This window comes from Carassius gibelio, chromosome A1 (assembly GCF_023724105.1).
Source record: "Carassius gibelio isolate Cgi1373 ecotype wild population from Czech Republic chromosome A1, carGib1.2-hapl.c, whole genome shotgun sequence".
NCBI classification, from domain to species: Eukaryota; Metazoa; Chordata; class Actinopteri; order Cypriniformes; family Cyprinidae; genus Carassius; species Carassius gibelio.
This window is the reverse complement of record NC_068371.1, coordinates 12,218,707-12,240,877: the sequence shown is the minus strand read 5'-3', so window position 1 is coordinate 12,240,877 and position 22,171 is coordinate 12,218,707. Positions and strand designations below refer to the sequence as shown.

The following is a 22,171-nucleotide window of genomic DNA, read 5'->3' as shown; positions in this document are numbered from 1 at the left end:
ACTCATAATAAATCATCATATTAGAATGATTTCTAAAGGATCATGTGATAGACTGGATGTCACACGTGACACTGAAGAATGGAGTAATGATGCTGAAAATTCAGCTTTGCATCACAGAAATAAATGATAATTTAAAGTATAATAAATTGAAAACAAATTATTTTAAATTGTAATAATATATCACAATATTAAATTTTTTCTGTATTTTTGATCAAATAAATGCAGGCTTGATGAGCAGAAGAAACTTCTTTCAAAAACATTAAAAATAGTAATGTTTCCAAACTTTTGGCCTGTACTGTATCCCCCCAAAACTACACAACTGTAGTGTAAAACATTAATAAAAAAAATGATAATAAAAAATGCGTCTTAAAACTGACATGATTGTACAAAATCACAGTCTGGGGACTCAGAACTCAAAACAACTGCCAACATTAAGTTTAAGGTAAAAATAACTGCCATGAAATTATAGTATCTTACTCCTATGCAATAAATTGTTCTTTCACTAAATCTCTGTCTTTATCCTCTTCTCTTCTTTTTGACACTGTATCTATCGCAGACTATGCTCATTTATAATGTGTCATGTAAATTCGGCCTTCCGTCACAATCAGGAAACTTTCACTTGTGTCTAGAACTGGCGCGAGCTGCCAGGCCCGTTTCTACCATGGTTTCTACGAGCCGTGTGCTAACAAAAGCAGTGTTGTCTACATTGGATGCGGCGTCGGGCACGCTACACAACAAATTACCAACAACCAAGGGGCAAGGAACTCGACCGGAAGTTGAAGTCGGGTGGGGGCTGCCATCTTTTAGCAGAACTTCACTTGCGTTAGCACTCCCATTGACTCCCATTCATTTTGGCGTCACTTTGACAGCGAATAACTTTACATCTGAGGCGTTTAAAGACTCTGTTTGTCCATTATTTATTTCTAAAGATACGCGACAATGTATAAAGGGCTCCATTACCTTCTGTTACATTATGGCCCCGTATAAACAGTTTTTGTAAAAAATAGGCTAACGATTGCGTCATAACCACTCGGCTCTCTGTCGCATTACCGTACAGACAGGTGGAGAAGCTCGCAGGCAATTAACTTAATATGGCATACTGGTGTTACATTTTAAAATACTATACAAAATAATTAATCAGAATACTTACTCCTGCTCACTCACGACAAAGAACTCCCCGCTCAAGCTCGCCGTCTCTGCAAGATTAACGATGGCAGTTTGCACGCACAGCCACTTAGAAGATTTACATCTGTCAGACAGCTTGCTGACGTCGTCAAGCTTCGTTTGAGTCTGCGCGTCAGAAACGGAAGTGCTAAAAAACACAAAAACTGGGCTTCATTTGTCTCAATTGAGTTCCAATGGGGTCGCTGTGTCCATTTCTTTTACTGTCTATGCCAACAACTGATCGTGCGCGCGCTCTGTTTCTGACGCACTTCAAGCACTCGATGGGCGGGGGAAGATTGAAGAGCCGGACTTTTTTTTTTTTTTTTTGCTTTATTTGGTATCGAATTAATGTTTTTTAAATAGTAGCCCATTATAAAAAAATAAATAAATAAAAAAAAAAAAAAATCACTCGTTCACTCATTCTGCCGCCCCTATCGATGAGTGGCGCCCTTAGCATTTGCCTATACCGCGGGCCGGCCCTGCCGGGCCCACTCATCGTTTTAATCATACACTAGATTTAATTATTAGAGTTGTTCCGATTCCGATACTAGTATCGGAAATATCTCCGATACCACAACAAATTCTGGCATCGGCGAGTACATGAACCCATATACCGATCCGATACCATTTTCTTAAAAAAGACCTAGTTATGACCGCAAGCTTTGCCTAACCGCTGCACGGTTCTTCTTCGCTGCTCAAAATGCATTGAAAACACAGGAAGTTGTGCTGTGTTGCCACAAGCAACCCCTGTTTAGAGCAGCGAAGAAGAAATGAAAACGCGTTAGCAGCCCTTATCTATATATGACTGGATCACTCATCACATTCTAAACTGCCAAAAGACAGTGAAGCCGCTACTATATTATAGATCAGTGGTTAGCAGTATGTCTCTGTAGTACCGGTAGTTACAGACTCTCGAGTATATTCAGTACCGGCAACTGCGTTCAGTCGCTTCCGTGTAAGTCAAAACGCAGGGCTCCAGACAGTAGCCGAATATATACTAGTGTCTGTGAATATTAAACTGCAAAATACTATTTAAATATTACTCCCGCAAAATCTACATCTCTGTGGGTGACTGGCACAGATGCGCGAGAGCTCGCTGTTTTGTAGTCTCTGCTGTGTGTCATGAGGACACGAACGCATAAACCGTCACTTCATGAGAATTTACCGTTTCATTTGAGAATACTGTCATATCATAAACACAGACACTCAAAGATCTTCATGGCAGCCCATTAAAATAAATGTTTGGTTTACATGAGTAAATTGACAATATATAAAGCTACTGTTGTAGCCTACAGTAATAATAATACATCTCTATAATAATAATAATTATGCCTAGATGGTTGCTTGTTTTTTACTTGTTTTTTACTTGTTAGAGATTATCTGATTAATAGATCTTTTTTTATATTCCTAGACTTATTTGTTGCAGTTTTTTTATACAGTTATATTGTAAAACTTAAATACCTTTTTTAGTTTGCGGTGTTAGATTTTTGGCTGCATTTGAAGTTCTTTTTTGCATAAGAAAATAAATAATACTGTCAAATTCATGTTAGATAATAAAAATACTGTAATAAATACAGTAGTTCACCATGTATTTGTTCATGTTTTATTGAGGGATCTGTCTGAAGCACACCATAAAAAAATTCTAGCAATTTACACAGGGCTAGTAGTATATACAGCTGTATATACAGATATACACCCAGGTATCGGATCAGTACTCGGTATCGGCCGATACCCTGAGCCCAGGTATCGGAATCGGTATCGGGAAGAGAAAAAGGGTATCGGAACATCTCTATTAATTATATCACATGGAGTCGATCTTAGTGATATAGATATCGTACCTCAAAGTGATGATGTAACAGACCATTTCCTTGTATCATGTATGCTGCGTACCGCTGATATTAAAACTATATGGCTCAGCGTTACCGTCAGGGCAGAACTATTGTTCCAGCCACCAAAGACAGATTTGCAAATAACCTGCCTGATTTATCTCAACTGCTATTTGTACCCCAAAATACACATGAACTAGCAAAATGACTGGCAATATGGGCACTATTTCCTCTAATACATTAGAAGCTGTTGCCCCCATCAGATTGATAAAAGTTAGAGAAAATTGTACTGTGCCATGGTATAAGAGTTATAATCACTCTCTCAAGAAAGAAACTTGTAGTCTTTAACGCAAATGGAGAAAAACTAACTTGGAAGTTTTTATAATTGCGTGGGAAAACATGTCCAGCTGTAAACAGGCTCTAAAACCTGCCAGGTCAGAGCATATCAACAAACATTGAAAATAACCAAAACAATCCAATATTTGTTAATTTAGCCACTGTGCTAAATAAAAACAACCAGACACCACCTGATTCAAATGTTCCATCAACATTTAATAGTAATGACTTTATGAATTTCTTCACTGATAAAATAGATAACATTAGAAATACAATAGCGAATGTAGATTCTACAGAGTCTAACACTTCAGTTTCATCCATCACACCCAAAGATAAACTTCAGCGCTTTACAACTATACGACAGGACGAACTAAATAAACGTATCACTGTATCTAAACCAACAACATGTTTATTAGATGCTGTACCCACTAAATTACTGAAAAAGTTGTTACCTGAAGCCGAAGAACCGCATCTCAATATTATTAACTCATCGTTGTGTTCAGGTCACATCCCAAAACCATTTACTCTAAGCCGGCGGTTATTAAGCCTCTTATTGAGAAACCAAAACTAGATTGCATATCACCACTGCATAATATAGACTCCAGATTAAATCTCTCTAGCACACTTTTAGGGGGAATTCGTGGCCAGTTTGAAAAACATTCACTGTAAAAAAAAAAAAAAAAAATTCTTTCTTTTGCTAATTTTGCACAACATATATTTTAAGTACACCTTACTTAAACATTGAGGCCCAGTTTCCCGTTAAAGGCTTAAAACAGGGATCCTCAAATCTGGACCTCGAGATCCACTTTCCGGCAGAGTTTAGCTCTAACCCTAATCAAACACACCTGAGCATGCTAATCAATGCCAATTAATGTCTTTGGGATCATTAGAGAATCCCAGACAGGTGAGGTTGATCAGGGTCGGAGCTAAACACTGCAGTGCATTGGACCTCCAGGGCAAGATTTAAGGAAGGGGGGCTTAAAATAAACCAGGACTAGGCTAATCCACACTAAACAACTGACTTTCTGAGATGTTGCTTAAATTTGGATTAACTAGTTCTAGACTACAGAGTCTCAGATTAAGGTAATCAAGGACCAGTGAGATCATCTTTTGGAAACCCGATTAGATTAATGGCATGCATATGTGGCTAAGGAGAGGTTGCTATAAAAACCTGGTATGGAATACTTGTAATTCATTAGTCTTAAGAAGTGTGTGGAACAGGAGTCACTACACTTAACCAAAAAATGGATAAAGGCTGAAGAAAACGCTCAAAAAATTTCAGTCAATTTGAGAGAGAGGGAACAGTCAAGATGCTCAAATGAATCCAGCAGCAGCCAGCACCAACATGCAGCAGCATTCCAGTCTCCTGCAGTAGCATTAGTCAGCATCCAGCAGTCTCTAATCCAGGCAGCAGGTCAAGAGGGAAAAGGATGACAATTCATTAGAAACTTGCCATAGAGTTCCTTGAACGCAAATTACAATATTTAAAAGAGGAACATGAAGTCAAAATGAAAATTATTCATCTTGGAGTTGTCTATGAAAGAGAGAGACATGAAGCAACAGCAGTGTCAATTGTCTTTGGAACAAAATCTCAGTTAAATAAATAATTTCCTGCATTTTTTTTTTTTTACCTGTCTATGCCAATCATTTATGTATCACTCAAGGCTCATTCATGAGAAGTGCTGCAAAGCAAAAGTATCTCTGTAAGCAAGTCCATTTCTGTCATTGGCTAACTCAGCGATAGGGACATGTTGGTCATCATCATCATCATCTTCATTATCAGGGTCTGGGCAGCCGCACTATTTAAGAAAATTATGAAGCACTGCTGTTGCAATAATAACAATACAGCACCTCCTAGGTTCAAACCACAGTGTATTTCAGAGACACTGGAAATGATTCTTCCATACACCAAACATGCGCTCTATTAACCCTCTGGTGAGCTTGGTTATAGCGCTGTTGCTCTGGATGGAGATAAGGGGTGAACAAGAAGTTTGTCTGTGCATAACCACTGTCAACAAGTAGAAATCCAGAGTGTTGTCTTGTTTCAAACTAACCGTACAAAGAGGAGTTGTGCAAAATCCTCGAGTCATGAGTTGAACCTTTCCAACGTGCAACAATATCGGAGAACTGCATTTATAGAAACCCAGTTTTTATGATTTCTGAATTCCTCAGCATCTGCTGTAGAGGGACACTTGATGGGGATGTGGCAGCCGTCGATACAACCAGTGACTCCAGGGAAGTTCCCATATTCATAGAAATCTACCTTGTAGGTGGCCTGTTCAGCAGCATTTGGGAATTTGATGAAATCCTTTTGCAGTTCACATATAGAACTGCAGACTTTGTGTACTATTTTGCACACTGTTGATTCACCTACACCACACAAATCCCCAGTTTCACAATGGAAGGTTCCACATGCCAAAAACCTTAAGATAATTAATATTAGTAAGAAAGAAGAAATAGGGGTGCCCCTGACTAAGTCACCTGAAAGCTTGGGCTGCAGCAAACCAATAATTTTTGTTGCATTTTCTTTTGACATATGGAAACGGTCAAGAAAATGTAAATCATCAAAATCATTTAGTGGGTTGCTCCTGTCAGCAACCTTCTTTCTGGTCTTGGTGGTGGTCTCTGATTGTCGTTGAAATAGTCGAGGTAATCCATTTTCTGCTACTGTGGACGTTTTTAAGTTTTTAATCTGAGGTTAAACCTGCTTCTGACCGGGTTTAATTTAAGACTTCATTTAGATCTGAATTAGGTCTAATCCTAATTCTAGAAATCTGATTGTTTAAGTCTAGACTAGTGCAAGTCTGAGACTATTGTAATCCATGTTTGAGAAAGCTACTTCAATAAATCCAGGTTTAAAATGACATTTAGTCTACGACTTTAGGCTTAATCCCTGTATGGGAAACCGGCCCTGAATTAAATAAAATCTGTATGTTAAATGCAAGATAACACTCTAAACAACCATGCTATTGAAGCATGCGAGTGTGGCGGGGCGGTGTAATTTTTGGAACACGAGCAAATTTTTATTCCCTAATAAATAAAAGTCCGACTACGCCACCCTAGGGGTTAGCCCCAGGGAAAATACTCAAACAATGAGCACAGCACACAGGTTCGATTCCCTCATAGAATTGGGCAAGAGACGGGAGTAATACAAAAATACAAATGTTTATTAATAGAAAAATACTTTAAAATATTGGACACTGAAACCCACTTTTAAACTAAATAAGAAAAAACATGCAAAAAACAGAAAATAAATACCGGCAGGCCTGGGGCTCCCAACGGCAGGAACCCTTCTGCACACACACACACCCCGTGTCACTTAATCACACAAATCACACACTCAACAGTGTACACTGCACACAAAGGACGACCACCACCAGGAGGAGGAAGAGCAATCCACCTGTGGGACCACAGCGCCTGCCAAATAAAGATAAGAAACTATAACAAGGTTCATAAAAAAAATAACCAGATGGACATCAATAAAGCAAACCCTCACAACAATAAAATGTAAATGACGAAAAAAAAAAAAAAAAAAAAACCTCAAGCACAGGAACGTCAATTAGTTGGTCACCTAAATAATACAAGACAATTTTAGCTCAATAGAGGTTCACACACATAAAATTGTACTTATAGATGGTTGATCACATGAACCAAGCAATTAAAATGGCTTGATTAAATATTACACGCCGTTTAATTGGCTTTACATAAATAAAGATGAAATAAAAATCAAGGTAACCAAACAAACTATCCTTACAAAAATTAGAGGTTAGTTAACAGAAAATAAACAAAAGAGGTTTCAAATCAAACAAAGACACAAAGGGCAGCTAGCTCCCCTACAAGTGGAAGGAACCAAATAGTCCCCCACACAATCCAGGGTCAAATATAACGCCACGATAAGAACCAAACGAGCAGTCCCCGTCTCTTTAGTGATGATCGCGTCAGCGCTGCCGTATTAACCGCAGCACTTTAATAGTGTGAAGACAGTAGCAACAATCACGGCATAGAACGAGAAGGAGAATCCATCAGGAGATCACGCTAGATAGCACGCTTAAACACGGATTGGTCAGTCATGCCCACCGGTTACACAAGGGAATCACGCCTATTTTATATCCGAAAGAATGTTAAACCCACACCGCCATTTCAGCACCATATCACGAGCTCTTAACAATAAACATTACCTGTGAGGTGAACAGTCATCAGACCCACTAAGCAGCACGGAGGGCACCGCACCAAAGCTGCACTAATTGATAACAATGAGTTAAAAAGTTATACATAGGAAAACTCCAGAAAGGATCACCCATTAAACACAGCTCGCTTACCTACAACCACCGTCGACGCTAGCAAAACAAACGGGGAAATCGGACGTGACGCATCCCAGGTAACAGCCAATCAGACTTAAATGCAAGGTACTTGCTGATAGGATGACACTGCTGTCAATCACCTGATACCGTTACACAAGCATGTAGACAGACTGTTATCCTTTTAAGATAATATGCCCAATCAATTTAATTAATAGCCAAATGAACACAGAGACCTCAATACTTGGTACACCATAATTATGATAACAATCAGTGAAGTTTTTGTGTAAGAATTGGTCATTTTGAGTAGAAAATGAACTCCAGATGTCACAAAACAGTATATGTTTTGACTAAAAACAAAAGCAACCATAAATCAGTGTAAATACAACTCAAAAACAGTGAAAATTGTAACATTTTTAATTATTCATGCCCCAGTGCATGATGTGAAATCAGGGCTCCGTTCAGCCCCGACAAAACGTTGCACAACTTTTTTTTAAACAGAAACGGTGATGCGTTGAACACTGTTCTGATAACGCAAGAGTTTTAACTATGGCAGCTGAGAAGGCCAATATTTGTGTTCTTTGTGTTTCTTGCCTAATTCAGACTAAAACACATCTATTTAGCCTCACATACTGACTTTATTTGTAGTTCATACGGTTTTAATACCCTGTATTTTCTTTGTCATTTTTAGGAAAAGCACGTAATTACCATTGTTTATTTCTATACCAAATGTCATACACTTGCAATGAAGCTAAAAATATAAACAACTAAATCATTTTGTTGATATCCTATATTTTTTACAATAAAAACTTACGACAAACATGTCTTCTAATATCCTCAGTAAACCGAGCTGCAACGAACACATTTGTACATTATTTTCCTTGAAGCCATTGTGCAAGTTCAATTTAATACCGCGTGCTTTATGTACATGTTGCTGCTGATTGGATTGCAGTTCTGATACACCCACCAAACAAGAGAAAACGCATCTCAAACCCCGTTGCACACCGGTGAACGCCGTTTCCAGGAAACATGACGTTCAACCCGGAAACAGTAGCAAAACGTTGCGCACCGTTTTGAACTTGAACATGCCCATGGTATCATAACTTTGATATTTACTTAAATAATCCTTTTAAACATAACAAAAGGTTCCAAGTAAAATAAACTTAGGAGATACAACTTTAATTTCTACAAGCTTAAATTAAAAACTAGGTCTGTGCAGTGCTGCATTAAGCCACAATACCCCCAGCTAACAAAAAAAGGTCCCCAGGACGTCCCCTAAATGGCCTCTGCGAACGTCCCCCGGACGTCAGCGTGTAGGGTCCGCTTGACGTCGAGCGGACGTTCGCGAAGACGTCCCGCGGACGTTCAAGGGGACGTTCACAGGACGTGCAGCGGACATTCGGGAGGTTTAGGGGACTTTCACTTTAAATCCCCTGAATGTCATTTTATTGTACTTTTAAGCTAATCAAAGACAACAGACACGCTGTATGAAGCAAAATAGATTTATTTTAATTGAACAATGGTAAAGTTGCAGGGCGTGTGTGTGTTTTTTGGCGTGTCCGCGTCTCTGGTTGTCAGCTGTGGTTAGTCGATGGCATTTCTTCCCATTGTCTTTTAACCTAAAACAACAAAATGAACACATTCAGTAGTGTTATGACTTTATATATCTAGGACTGTCGTTTATCCATTGACAAACGATTTGTAAAGACTGTTGACAGTTTGGATTTAGACCAAGCGGTACGAAATGTAGCGGACATGCCTTTTTGCCGCATATAGGCGTCTCAGTGTGTATTTTTACCATATGGAAATTAAATATTTAAGTTTAATATCTGCCAGTATTATATACGTTTAATCATTTCAGCTTTACAAGCTAACGTTAGCTTAGAAAGTGTTCACATAGCCTAACCTCAGCAGCTGCGTGGGCCAACTTCAGCAAAGGTTTAAAAAGGTAAACTTGATCAAATGTAAGCATTAGGAGATAAACAGTGGTTAAGGTATCTATAATGTCTAATAATATAAAAGAATAAATACCTTTTTTGACCAAACAAAAGCGAAAACTCAAAGCCGTGTCTGAGGAAATCACCAGATGACCGTTAACTGTCATTAGCGGCTGAGCGTTGCCATGGATACATGCCGCGTGCCCTAAAGTGACGTCATTCGGTCATGTGCTCATTTGATCGACAGCTGCTTGGATCCTATCTCCAGTGTGGCTATATTACTTTTTTATTAGAGCTCCATGTAGTGTAGCAGTCTTAAATGCAATAACTAAAATAATTTATTTCCTAAATAACTTTTCTTGTCGTCTTACCAACAGTTTATATATACAATACAAGTTTATTTATATAGCACAAATAAACAGTTTAATACGTAAATGAAAATAATTTATTAATTTGTCTTACCTGTGTTATTTTTCACTTTTTTTTCTTCATGTTTTCCTTGGCATTCACTCTATAACATTCTAGTAGAGCTCCTGGGATGCAAACATATTTTCTTCATTCATGCATAAACCGAATTGTAGCTCTGTTCAATTATATTATTGAAAGTTTATATCATCATGATTAAGCATCATGATTTTGATGTTTAAATACTGAAAACAGACTCCTGATTTAATGACATTTTTCATTACAGAAGTTACTCCTATTTTCTTTTTCCAGAAATGAAAATTAATTAATTTAACATTAACTTTATTTTACAATGTATTCAAATCTATATAGTAAATCTATATAGTATATATATATATATATATATATATATATATATATATATATATATATATATATATTAGTGCTGTCAAAATTAGCGCGTTAACGCATTCGATTAATTTGAAATATTTAACGCGTTAAAAAAAAATAACGCAATTAACGCGGTTGCAGTTTTTTTATTTCCAGTTGTGGCCTATGTGTGTTCAACGTTCAAAGAAATATGGATAAGACCAAGGAAGGACTTTTAGACGGAAAGTTTCAGTATAAAACTCTGCCGGATTACTCTTCAGTCTGGCACAAGAAACATTACTCTTCATTTAGTCTGCCACAAGAAACAACATTAAAATCATGAACTCAAATGTCATTGTTTAAAAAAAAAAAAAAAAACAATGACTGTAACAGTGCGTAAATCAGACCTTTCTGTAACGCTAACGTTAATAAGCTTAAACGAAAATAAACGAAATAATTGTGTAGCGGAGTATTTTTTGTACACAGTGCGGCGAACTGTCAATCACTCCTGTACGCGCGCATCACGGTCCTCCTCGCAGCTGCAGCAACTTGCGCTCTCTCTCTTCATCAAGCTTTAAAACAAAAAGGGGACAAAAAGATCATATTGTCTTTGTGCATAGGCTATGGATTAATTAGATAAATGAATATCTAAATTTGTGCCTTGCCGTCTACGGTATTTTTTTAGAACTTAGAAAAAAGATGCTGCAGCCAATGAACAGCCAGCTGGGGCTGCAGGACGACTCAACCTCCGCAGACAATTTTTAATGTTTATCAGACAATAAATACTCAAGATTTTGCTTTAGTATAACTCACAACGAGTTTCACACACCTTCTCCGGCCACGTTGAGTTGTTGACACTTAACAGTGGGAAAAGCGACACATGCGCTATTCACTTGTATAACTTAAGGGTGAATGGGTAATGTAGTTTCTGCTCTGGGTGGGATGAATTAGGAAGCTTGCATTGTGAAGGGCGCTCTGAAAATCGGCAGTGCAGGTAAAATATTAAAACCTCTATTAAAACAGATGTCCAAATGAGCGTACCGGTACGCTACAAGCACGTTCTGGGCGCACGGAGAGGTGTTGGTACGCTCAAGAGCTATATTTGGAAGTGGCGGTACTGCATACTGGCCCACTTAAAGCACTGGCAATGACTATACTTTGGAATTTTTTTGCAGTCCACTTAGAATTCAACATGGAAATCATTTTTGTCTATTATTGGCATTGATTGTTTTGAAATTCAAATGGTACTTACATGCCTGTGTTTTTATTTCTGTAATAAATATGGCTTTCAAGCCAACAGTTAATTTGGAGGATATTGATGGTTTATTGCAGGTATGTTGTTTACATGAGAAAATCTGTGTTACAAGTTAAACAAAAATTCCAATAAACAATCATATTTTGAATTTAAATAGTTTCTTTGTCTTGAGTTTACATTAATTATTTACATTTTACATTTACATATCCAAAAAGTTTCAGTCTTTTAATTGCGATTAATCGCGATTAATCGCGATTAATTTAAAAAAAATGTGCGATTAATTAGTTAATTTTTTTTAATCGATTGACAGCACTAATATATATATATATATATATATATATATATATATATATATATATATATATATATATCTATCAGCAAATCAAAACATTTTTTTTTTTTTTTTTGCAGTCTGTTATCATTACAGTTTTGTTTTAGGCAAAAATACTCTTTAAAATCCAATATGAGTTGATTTTGTCAACTCTCTTTGTCTGAGTTGCAAGGTGTCAGGTCCAGTGTTGGGAAGGTTACTTTGGAAATGTTATAGGTTACAGATTACAAATTAAATTATTTAAAATGTAATATGCAGTGTCACTGTTTCAAGTGACTTTAAGTAATGTAACTGATTACATTTGATTACTTTTTGATTACTTTTCTAAATTTCTATTGTTTTCAAATGTTGATTATTTTGAATCATTTAAAGCAGGCAGGGTTAATGTTACAGTGGCACTCAACACTGATTACTCTCAGATTTTAGAATCCTTCTTCACTTGAATTAAGACTATAATTTAATTGTAAAGTACAACCACCTCAAAATAGGACTTTAGCAGCTCTTTTTACTTTGCAATATTTTTTTAGGTTAAATACAGATTTAAAATCATAAGATATAGTTTAATAGCTATGATACTGTTTTTGAAATCAAATCTTTGCATAGCTATGACAGGAAACATTGGCATCTAACAATGCTTTGGAAAAAAAGGCAGTTAATCTAAAAATAAAATTAAATAAATAAATAATTTACATAAACCAAAATAGGAAATAAAACAGTTATGGAATAAGCATGTGTCATATTCTGTGTCTTCAACTCCAGAAACATTGGTGTCTCATATTTTAAATATGTATGTGTGAAAATATTCAAATGTAACTCCCTTTGTAATCATTAACAATATCATAATTAACTGTGATTTAATTACATTTTACATTACATTAACAAATTGCTACATTTATTTTGCAATAGTTACATGTAACTAGTTACTGCCCAGCACTGGTCAGGTCTGATGATAAAAGATAAAGGACTGCATTTTTCAAGAGTTGGAATGGAAATGGCAGATGAGGGACGAAACAGGGACGTTCAAACTGTCTCAGACGAATGTCCTCCGAACGTCCGCCAGCGGACCAAATCCGGACGTCCTCCGAACGTCAAAAGGGGACCAAATCCGGACGTCCTCTGAACGTCCGCCAGCGAACGTCAAACGCGGACCAAATCCGGACGTCCTCCGAACGTCCGCCGAACGTCCGCCAGCGAACGTCAAAAGCGGGCCAAATCCGGACGTCCCCCGAACGTCCGCCGAACGTCCGCCAGCGAACGTTATAAATCGGACGTACTGCGGACCTAAGCGGACGTTCGGAACGTCCGGGGGACGTCCCCTGTTTGCTGGGTAGAAACGCACAATCCTCTCATAATTAGGCTAGTTTAATTATTATCAAACTCACCTGAACAAGCTTATAGGCATTTCAGATTACTAGAAAGCTACAGGCAGGTGAGTTTAATTAGGGTTGCAATTGATCTGATTTCCTTTAATTTTTAACCCCCCATTTTACAGAGGTAGAGATTGCAGTAACACGCTTTCTTCTTATTTTTTTGTGCTTTGTTGTTTACTTCTTTTGATGCACCAATTTAACGTGTTTTCTAGCAATGATTGTTGTGAGATCGCAGGCAGCGAGGATGACAGCTCGAGTTTATTTCTTGTTGATTGCTGTTTTATCGTGTCTGTTTGGATACCTGAACACGACTCGCATCATTCAAAGACGAAGCACAGGTGAGAAGATCTGCTGACTGCATTACACCGCTAAAATTTAGAAATGAATGACTTCATCTTTAGACACAGTTTAGGGATGAGTAGTAGGTTTAAAAATGTTTTTGCTTTAAAGCAGACGTGTATTTGGGTTTGAGACTCCTAGCATGGCCCCTGATATGCAATTGCTGAGAGGGGGGTGTGAGGCCCTCTACACTATATATCTATTTCTGGTCCATTTACTATATATCTATATCTGATAAATTTGTTATGCCATGCTCACGTGCATGCTTGTGCACAAATCCTAAAACGTAAGGCCTACTTGTACAAATGTATCTACAGTTTAAATGTCTATGTCCCCTCTGAGATGCATGAACTGTGTAACTCCAAATACTACTTCAGATGCAGATTCCAGAAGTGGTATCTTTCATTCCAACATGAGGAAACCAGTACTGGAAGTGCAGCTTATTCTTACCCAAAAATACAAAATGGAAGATATGATAAAACTGATTACCATCTTGCTACTCAAGCTGTGTGTGACCATTTGTTCATAACTGCTGCTTTTACGTATTACTTTTACTTCAATTTTTAAGACTTAAAAATAAATAAAATTTTTACCTGAAGACATTCTCAACTAATTCTAAATGGTGACTAAGTTATACCACTTATTTTATGGTGAGACCTGGACCTCATACTTTCCATTCCAAATGTTTAAGAATCAGAACTCTTGTAATCCTGACAATGTAGACGTTGTTGGAATGGTCTTGGTCTCAAGATTCCATATTTGGTGGTTGCTCCGTCAGATTTAATATTGAGCTTGAAATTTAGCTACATGTGACATGTATTTAAAAAGGAATTTGGATGGCACCCAGTGGCTGTTTGTGGTAAAATAAATTTGCATGGGGCCACCCGCCCCCCTCTAAAATGCGTTTCAATTCTTTCCTTAGGATCTTTTTAAGCACATGATGGCTTTACAAAATAGAGGAATAACTGTCTATATACACCAACTAAAGCTGACTATTTGTGTCCACGCAGTGAAGCCGGGTCAGTGTCCCATACCGGAGATGATTCCACTGTGGGCTGAAAGCTGTTTCAATGATGGACAGTGTCCGACCACACAGAAGTGTTGCCCAACCACCAGTGGCTTTGCATGCAGTGAACCACGTGGTCCAGTACAGGGCAGTAAACCAGACCAGGGAAGCCGACAGGGACAGAGTAGCAGACAAGGCCAGGCTAGCGGATGGGGCAGTGGACCAGGAAAGGGAAGCGGACAGGCTAGTGGCCACGGACAGGGTAAGGGAAGCGGACAGGCTAGTGGCCACGAACCGGGACAGGGTAAGGGAAGCGGACAGGCTAGTGGCCAAGGACAGGGTAAGGGAAGCGGACAGGCTAGTGGCCAAGGACCGGGTAAGGGAAGCGGACAGGCTAGCGGCCAAGGACAGGGTAAGGGAAGCGGACAGGCTAGCGGCCAAGGACAGGGTAAGGGAAGAGGACAGGCTAGCGGCCAAGGACAGGGTAAGGGAAGCGGACAGGCTAGCGGCCAAGGACAGGGTAAGGGAAGCGGACAGGCTAGCGGCCAAGGACAGGGTAAGGGAAGCGGACAGGTTAGCGGCCAAGGACAGGGTAAGGGAAGCGGACAGGCTAGCGGCCAAGGACAGGGCCAGGCTAGCGGCCACGGACAGGGCCAGGCTAGCGGCCACGGACAGGGCCAGGCTAGCGGCCACGGACAGGGTAAGGGAAGTGGACTGGGACAGGGCCAGGCTAGCGGCCACGGACAGGGTAAGGGAAGTGGACTGGGACAGGGCCAGGCTAGCGGCCACGGACAGGGACAGGCTAGCGGCCACGGACAGGGTAAGGGAAGTGGACTGGGACAGGGCCAGGCTAGCGGACAGGGTAAGGGAAGTGGACTGGGACAGGGCCAGGCTAGCGGCCACGGACAGGGCCAGGCTAGCGGCCACGGCCAGGGCCAGGCTAGCGGCCACGGCCAGGGCCAGGCTAGCGGCCACGGCCAGGGCCAGGCTAGCGGCCACGGCCAGGGCCAGGCTAGCGGCCACGGCCAGGGCCAGGCTAGCGGCCACGGCCAGGGCCAGGCTAGCGGCCACGGCCAGGCTAGCGGCCACGGACAGGGACAGGCTAGCGGCCACGGACAGGGACAGGCTAGCGGCCACGGACAGGGCCAGGCTAGCGGCCACGGACAGGGTAAGGGAAGTGGACCGGGACAGGCTAGCGGCCACGGACAGGGTAAGGGAAGTGGACTGGGACAGGGCCAGGCTAGCGGCCACGGACAGGGCCAGGCTAGCGGCCACGGACAGGGTAAGGGAAGTGGACTGGGACAGGGCCAGGCTAGCGGCCACGGACAGGGTAAGGGAAGTGGACTGGGACAGGGCCAGGCTAGCGGCCACGGACAGGGCCAGGCTAGCGGCCACGGACAGGGCCAGGCTAGCGGCCACGGACAGGGCCAGGCTAGCGGCCACGGACAGGGCCAGGCTAGCGGCCACGGACAGGGCAAGGGAAGTGGACTGGGACAGGGACAGGCTAGTGGCCATGGACAGGGCCAGGCTAGCGGCCACGAACCGGGACAGGGTAAGGGAAGTGGACTGGGCCAGGGAAACGGACAGGCTAGTGGACAGTCTAGCTTCTGGGGAAGAGGCCAGGGTCAGGGACCGCAGTGGCAATGGGGACCGTGGTGGCAATGGGGACCATGGGGCAGATGGGGACTGTGGTGATGGCGGGCCAGGGGAGTGTTCAATGAAATTGTTAGTGTGGTCATTGAAATGGTCATGGGGATTTTGCCTAACACCTACTGGAGATCTCTCAAATTCCGTGATCTTCATATGGCATGTTTTCCCTGTTTGCTCAACCTTTTTGACTTTCTGCCTCTCCTCTACCACCTCAAATAAAAATTGCTTTATTGAAAAGATGGGGTCTTTTGGTTTGATTTGGCTGTTTTCTCACATACTTACTTTCTGGCATCACTGCATTAAGTTCCTCTCCCTGAGACCTGGGGCCTGTTCTTCGTACGTCGCTAACTCTGTTAGCTGGGTTTGAACGTTGACGATTTGGTGTGATCTTGGATCATTTGTTCTTCGAAGCTTATCCTGGAGCTGCTGCTGTCATGACAACAGGTCTGTAAGCTTAAACCTGCTCGGGAGCAGGCTTATTTGATGTAAATAGGATTAGATCGCTTCTTTTTAACCAGAACTGATACTCAAAATATGTCTGCTACCACTGCTACTTTATTACAAGAGTATCGTACTGATCCAGGGACAATAATTTAAAATAATCATTAAAAATATTATTTAAAATTGCTGTGTAGTCCATAACAGCCTACTATAGACACAGCCAGAGCCAGATTTACTCACTGAAATATGCATTTGTCATAAAATTATTACTTCATAATTGTATTCGAGTCTTACACTCATGCTATACAGATAATAGAGTGGTGCATTATTTTGAGTGATGACTGCTATTATAAGAGTGGCTTGATGGAGATGCAGATAACATGATATTGACCCTTAAGAAACTTTTTTTTTGTTAGTGCTGTCACGTAGCAAATCTGTCCAAATATAAAATGAATGGATAACGTTTACATTGAAATAAAAATGTAAAGCCTGCACAACTACTATAAATTGGGAATCTAAATAATTGGGAATCGTGAAAAAAAAAAAAAAAAAAACTATCTATTATCCGTTTCATATATCTTTTATAACATGTAGTTTTGTATGCCTGGCTGTTTCCTGACAAAAGTCCAGAAATTTGTTTTTCGTCGGGTGTCATTTTAAATTATATAATGTCATTACATTGCTGTCTTGCTACCAGCCAATCGCTGCACTGCTGATCATGGTTTCTAATATCGATACATATCCCCTTTTAAGCTAACACATGAATGCTCAGATAACTCAAGCCAGCGATACTAATCATACACAACAGGTGTGTTCGAAGAACCCGATTAGCACAATGATATCATCTTGGATGTATCATTTGATCTCGGATGTAATAAGCGACTTACGAAGAACGGGCCCCTGGACATTTAGCAAAGCATTGTATTTCAGATTGAGTGTGATAGGGCCCCAACTTGTTTGACAATTTTCATGTCATTGCTCCAATGTGGGCCAGGCATCGTGTTTGTTTTAGGCTTCCTCACTTTTTATATTTTAGATATCAATAAATTATTAGGGTGAAAAAAATAAAGTGCTGCCCTGGGGAAACGAGGCCTATACCGCAAATCACATTTTACCTTCCACTCTCTGCACAAATGACTGGCTATGCACCTAATATAGCACACATTAATGTAGGTTAAACTAACATTGTGAGAAGTGCTTTTAGTATTTATAGATTTTATCTTTGTCAAGTGGTAATGCTTGCAGAAGGCTAAATTGATTAAAAAGCTGGCTAATTTGCAGTCTGCCACTGGCAGCTTTGAAAAACAAAAGCTTGACTTTAACATTCTAAAGTTATTTCTTAAACTTTAATATTTCCATTTTAAAAATGAGTGAACTATTTTAAATGGTTTTATTTCAAGTTTTTCAGAGAGATTTAAAGATGACGTAGTGCTGAGTCTGACTACAGGTGTTTTTCAAATTAGAATGTCGTGGGAAAAGTTCATATGAAACTTGTGTATTAAATTCAATGCACACGGACAGAAGTTGTTTGGATTTTGGCTCCCATTTAACAAACCCACCAATTCACCATCTACACAAATTAGAATTTTTTACTGCACATGTACTCAATACTTGGTTGGGGCTCCTTTTTTGCTTTAATTACTACCTTGATTCGGCGTGGCATGAAGGTGATCAGTTTGTGGCACTGCTGAGGAATGGAAGCCCAGGTTTCTTTGACAGTGGCCTTCATCTCATCTGCATTTTTTGGTCTCTTGTTTCTCATCTTTCTCTTGACAATACCCCATAGATTATCTGTAGCTTCATAACCAAAAGATTTGTTCGAATTCACAAGGTCCCTATGCAGACATCACTTCACAAAAAAATAAAATAATTTCAAATGCCCTGCAACATCAACAAACACAGAAAGTGCCACGCGTATCAAAGTTTCGATAAGATGACACAATATAATAGTAAATATGACACAGTATAGATAAAATATAAAATGTCAACTCATACAAAGTACATGACTTTAAGTTGACATTATAAAATTGTAATTAATACAATTTGTCATATCAGAACCCAACTAAATTTATATGAAAATACTAAACATGATGTGTCTTCATAGCTGTTATGAAAGTCATGGTAATGTGTCCATCCATCCACTGCAACATAAACATGATCACATAGCATACGCTTTATGGGGGGGGGGGGGTGTTGGAGAACTTCTGTTTGGCAGCCATATTGGATTTTTTTCCCCCTTGTAAACAGGTAGCACAATGCTAGCTGACATCACAATGGACTAAAGAACAAAAACAATCACAGTAGCCTGTGGATCAGGGGTCAACAATTTTGGGCACAAGTTTTTATTTTTTATTTGTTTTATCTGTGGTATCCTTAGAACTTTAATAGTGTGTTAATGTGTTTTGTAAAGTGTTTTTATTCAAATTTTGACAGAGTAAAACCGTTATAATTACTAAAAAATTGCTAGCCCAATGTCCCGGGGCTATTGTGTTTTCCAGTCGGGCTTCAAAATGTATCACCGCCCTGCCCGACGGCTATCTTGAATAGTGATGTAAAATTCCTAACCTGATTTGCGTTGTTCGCTCACTTGTAGGGGTGAAATGGATCGGAATTGCTCTTTTGCACTTGCTCAAGTTTGCACTTGTTTCCAATTCTTGCCGATTCAAGCATTTTAAATCATTCACACGCATTCTGAGCTTACTCATTCAAAACAAGCACTGGGAGCAGCATTTCATTTTTTTTCTGCAAGTATTCTCATGAACAAAGTCAGTTATGTCTTAAGTGAACGTATACAGTGGATAAAGAAATCTTGTGTATTATTATATTGGATCTGTGCATTTGGTCTTAAAGGAGCAGCAGCATTTAAATATCTGCTGTTCCATTAGTGGAACCCGCTGTAAGAGAGTGACATCTGCATCTCATTCACAAAGGTAAAACCTAACCATTCTGTCTTTACTTCACTTTTTTTTTATTATACAATCCAAATGTAACATGTATTTAGCATCTTTTTTTTGGATAGTAATTCAAATGGTTTCCTCAGATTTAAAAGAGCACAGACATAGCCTTTGTTTAGATGAAAGATATATATTTTTTGGTTGTATAAGTTTTTATTTTAATTTAGGATTTGTTTTAAGATTTCAAGTTTATTATTTAACATTTCAATTTCGCAAAGAAATATGCAGCATTTTGTCCCGAGAAATAATAAAAGGACACATTTTCTCTTATACTGTGTCTTATATCTAATTTTGTAAAATAAATTATAATGAAGGACCTCCGACACTGGATTTCTACTGTGGAGTTTCTCATGATTTTGGGCACAACATCGTGGTATTGCTGATCCTGCTGACGGGAACACTGCAACATGTTTGAGAAGAATTTATATGCTGCGGGTGATAACGCGTCTGGATTCTATGTCAAGTGATTCAGTTTGGATATTGCTGCTCCTATCATGCGGATTCCTTTGCTTTGCATTGTCATCATCATCATTGTCATCATTATTTTGACCCTGTCTGGGCTTCGTGGAGAGTGGGTCCTTCAACAACAGTTGGATTTCATGATAAGGTACTGTTTTGCTGAACTTCTCTCATTGGAACATTATTTACTTCCCGACGTATGTGTTCAAAAGACCTTGAAATCATATTGGCTTTTACGTCAGCCGAACTATTTACACAGAGGATTAAGGCGGCATGTTTATACTACTGGGACTGGCATTAAAGTTTTATGTTCTCTATCCAAGGCCTCTGAAACACAAAAGCATTCTGTATGTGGTGTTTGCCATGTAAACCTGTGTTATCCGAAACTGTCTCATCAGAAAGTACGAATTAAAACTGCTCGATTTGCACATCTAAATATTTGTTCACTGAATAATAAGACTGCTGTACTTCATGATATCATATTGAACAATGCTTTGGACTTATTTTGTATCTGAGAGACTTGGCACCAGCCAAATGATTTTATTAACTTAAATATATGAGTGCTCCACTGGGATATACATATATTGAGAGGCCACGTCAAAGTGGTAAAGGTGGTGGTCTCGCTGTTATCTACAGAGCTGATATATCTGTCACGAAAATTACCATTCCCTATGTATTATCATTTGAGTGCATTGCTTTTAAAGTGAACAGTGTTTCACCTGTGCTTATTGTGCTCATACAGTATTGTTCAAAATAATAGCAGTTCAATGTGACTAACCAGAATAATCAAGGTTTTTAGTATATTTTTTATTGCTACGTGGCAAACAAGTTACCAGTAGGTTCAGTAGATTGTCAGAAAACAAACAAGACCCAGCATTCATGATATGCACGCTCTTAAGGCTGTGCAATTGGGCAATTAGTTGAAAGGGGTGTGTTCAAAAAATAGCAGTGTCTACCTTTGACTGTACAAACTCAAAACTATTTTGTACAAACATTTTTTTTTTTCTGGGATTTAGCAATCCTGTGAATCACTAAACTAATATTTAGTTGTATGACCACAGTTTTTGAAAACTGCTTGACATCTGTGTGGCATGGAGTCAACCAACTTGTGGCACCTCTCACCTGTTATTCCACTCCATGATTCTTTAACAACATTCCACAATTCATTCACATTTCTTGGTTTTGCTTCAGAAACAGCATTTTTGATATCACCCCACAAGTTCTCAATTGGATTAAGGTCTGGAGATTGGGCTGGCCACTCCATAACATTAATTTTGTTGGTTTGGAACCAAGACTTTGCCCGTTTACTAGTGTGTTTTGGGTCATTGTCTTGTTGAAACAACCATTTCAAGGGCATGTCCTCTTCAGCATAGGGCAACATGACCTCTTCAAGTATTTTAACATATGCAAACTGATCCATGATCCCTGGTATGCGATAAATAGGCCCAACACCATAGTAGGAGAAACATGCCCATATCATGATGCTTGCACCTCCATGCTTCACTGTCTTCACTGTGTACTGTGGCTTGAATTCAGAGTTTGGGGGTCGTCTCACAAACTGCCTGTGGCCCTTGGACCCAAAAAGAACAATTTTACTCTCATCAGGCCACAAAATGTTCCTCCATTTCTCTTTAGGCCAGTTGAGTTGATGTGTTCTTTGGCAAATTGTAACCTCTTCTGCACATGCCTTTTTTTTAACAGAGGGACTTTGCGGGGGATTCTTGAAAATAGATTAGCTTCACACAGACGTCTTCTAACTGTCACAGTACTTACAGGTAACTCCAGACTGTCTTTGATCATCCTGGAGGTGATCATTGGCTGAGCCTTTGCCATTCTGGTTATTCTTCTATCCATTTTGATGGTTGTCTTCCATTTTCTTCCACTTCTCTCTGGTTTTGCTCTCCATTTTAAGGCATTGGAGATCATTTTAGCTGAACAGCCTATCATTTTTTGCACCTCTTTATAGGTTTTCCCCTCTCTAATCAACTTTTTAATCAAAGTACGCTGTTCTTCTGAACAATGTCTTGAACG

At 39.6% G+C, this 22,171-nt stretch overlaps 1 protein-coding gene and 2 long non-coding RNA genes across 52 annotated transcripts in view; 1 reads left to right on the top strand and 2 right to left on the bottom strand.

Annotated features, from left to right (window-relative positions):
- The window catches only part of LOC128009923 (uncharacterized), a 21,033-nt gene extending 13,312 nt beyond the window's left edge, over nucleotides 1–7,721 (bottom strand). Inside the window, exon 1 of the long non-coding RNA XR_008181668.1 lies at nucleotides 7,505–7,721. This is a non-coding gene — a long non-coding RNA (uncharacterized LOC128009923). The remainder of the gene's footprint in view (nucleotides 1–7,504) is intronic.
- A 1,391-nt stretch (nucleotides 7,722–9,112) lies between these two features.
- LOC128009606 (uncharacterized) lies at nucleotides 9,113–10,311 on the bottom strand. Its single transcript, XR_008181361.1, has 2 exons — nucleotides 9,656–10,311; nucleotides 9,113–9,243 (listed from the first exon to the last, which is right to left on the bottom strand). It is a non-coding gene; the product is annotated as an uncharacterized LOC128009606 (long non-coding RNA).
- A 3,103-nt stretch (nucleotides 10,312–13,414) lies between these two features.
- LOC127997289 (uncharacterized) lies at nucleotides 13,415–16,523 on the top strand. 50 transcript variants are annotated; one of them, XM_052592087.1, is made up of 7 exons: nucleotides 13,415–13,629; nucleotides 14,641–15,209; nucleotides 15,294–15,351; nucleotides 15,406–15,445; nucleotides 15,728–15,761; nucleotides 15,828–15,899; nucleotides 15,996–16,523. In XM_052592087.1, exons 1-7 carry the CDS (start codon nucleotides 13,506–13,508, stop codon nucleotides 16,329–16,331), a joined length of 1,233 nt encoding a protein of 410 aa, XP_052448047.1. In that variant the 5' UTR covers nucleotides 13,415–13,505; the 3' UTR covers nucleotides 16,332–16,523. The 50 variants fall into 50 exon arrangements, with proteins under 50 accessions (XP_052448047.1, XP_052448040.1, XP_052447977.1 ...); XM_052592080.1 differs by having other exon boundaries at nucleotides 15,246–15,317; nucleotides 15,414–15,445; XM_052592017.1 differs by having other exon boundaries at nucleotides 15,246–15,351.
- The last annotated feature ends 5,648 nt before the right edge of the window (nucleotides 16,524–22,171 follow it).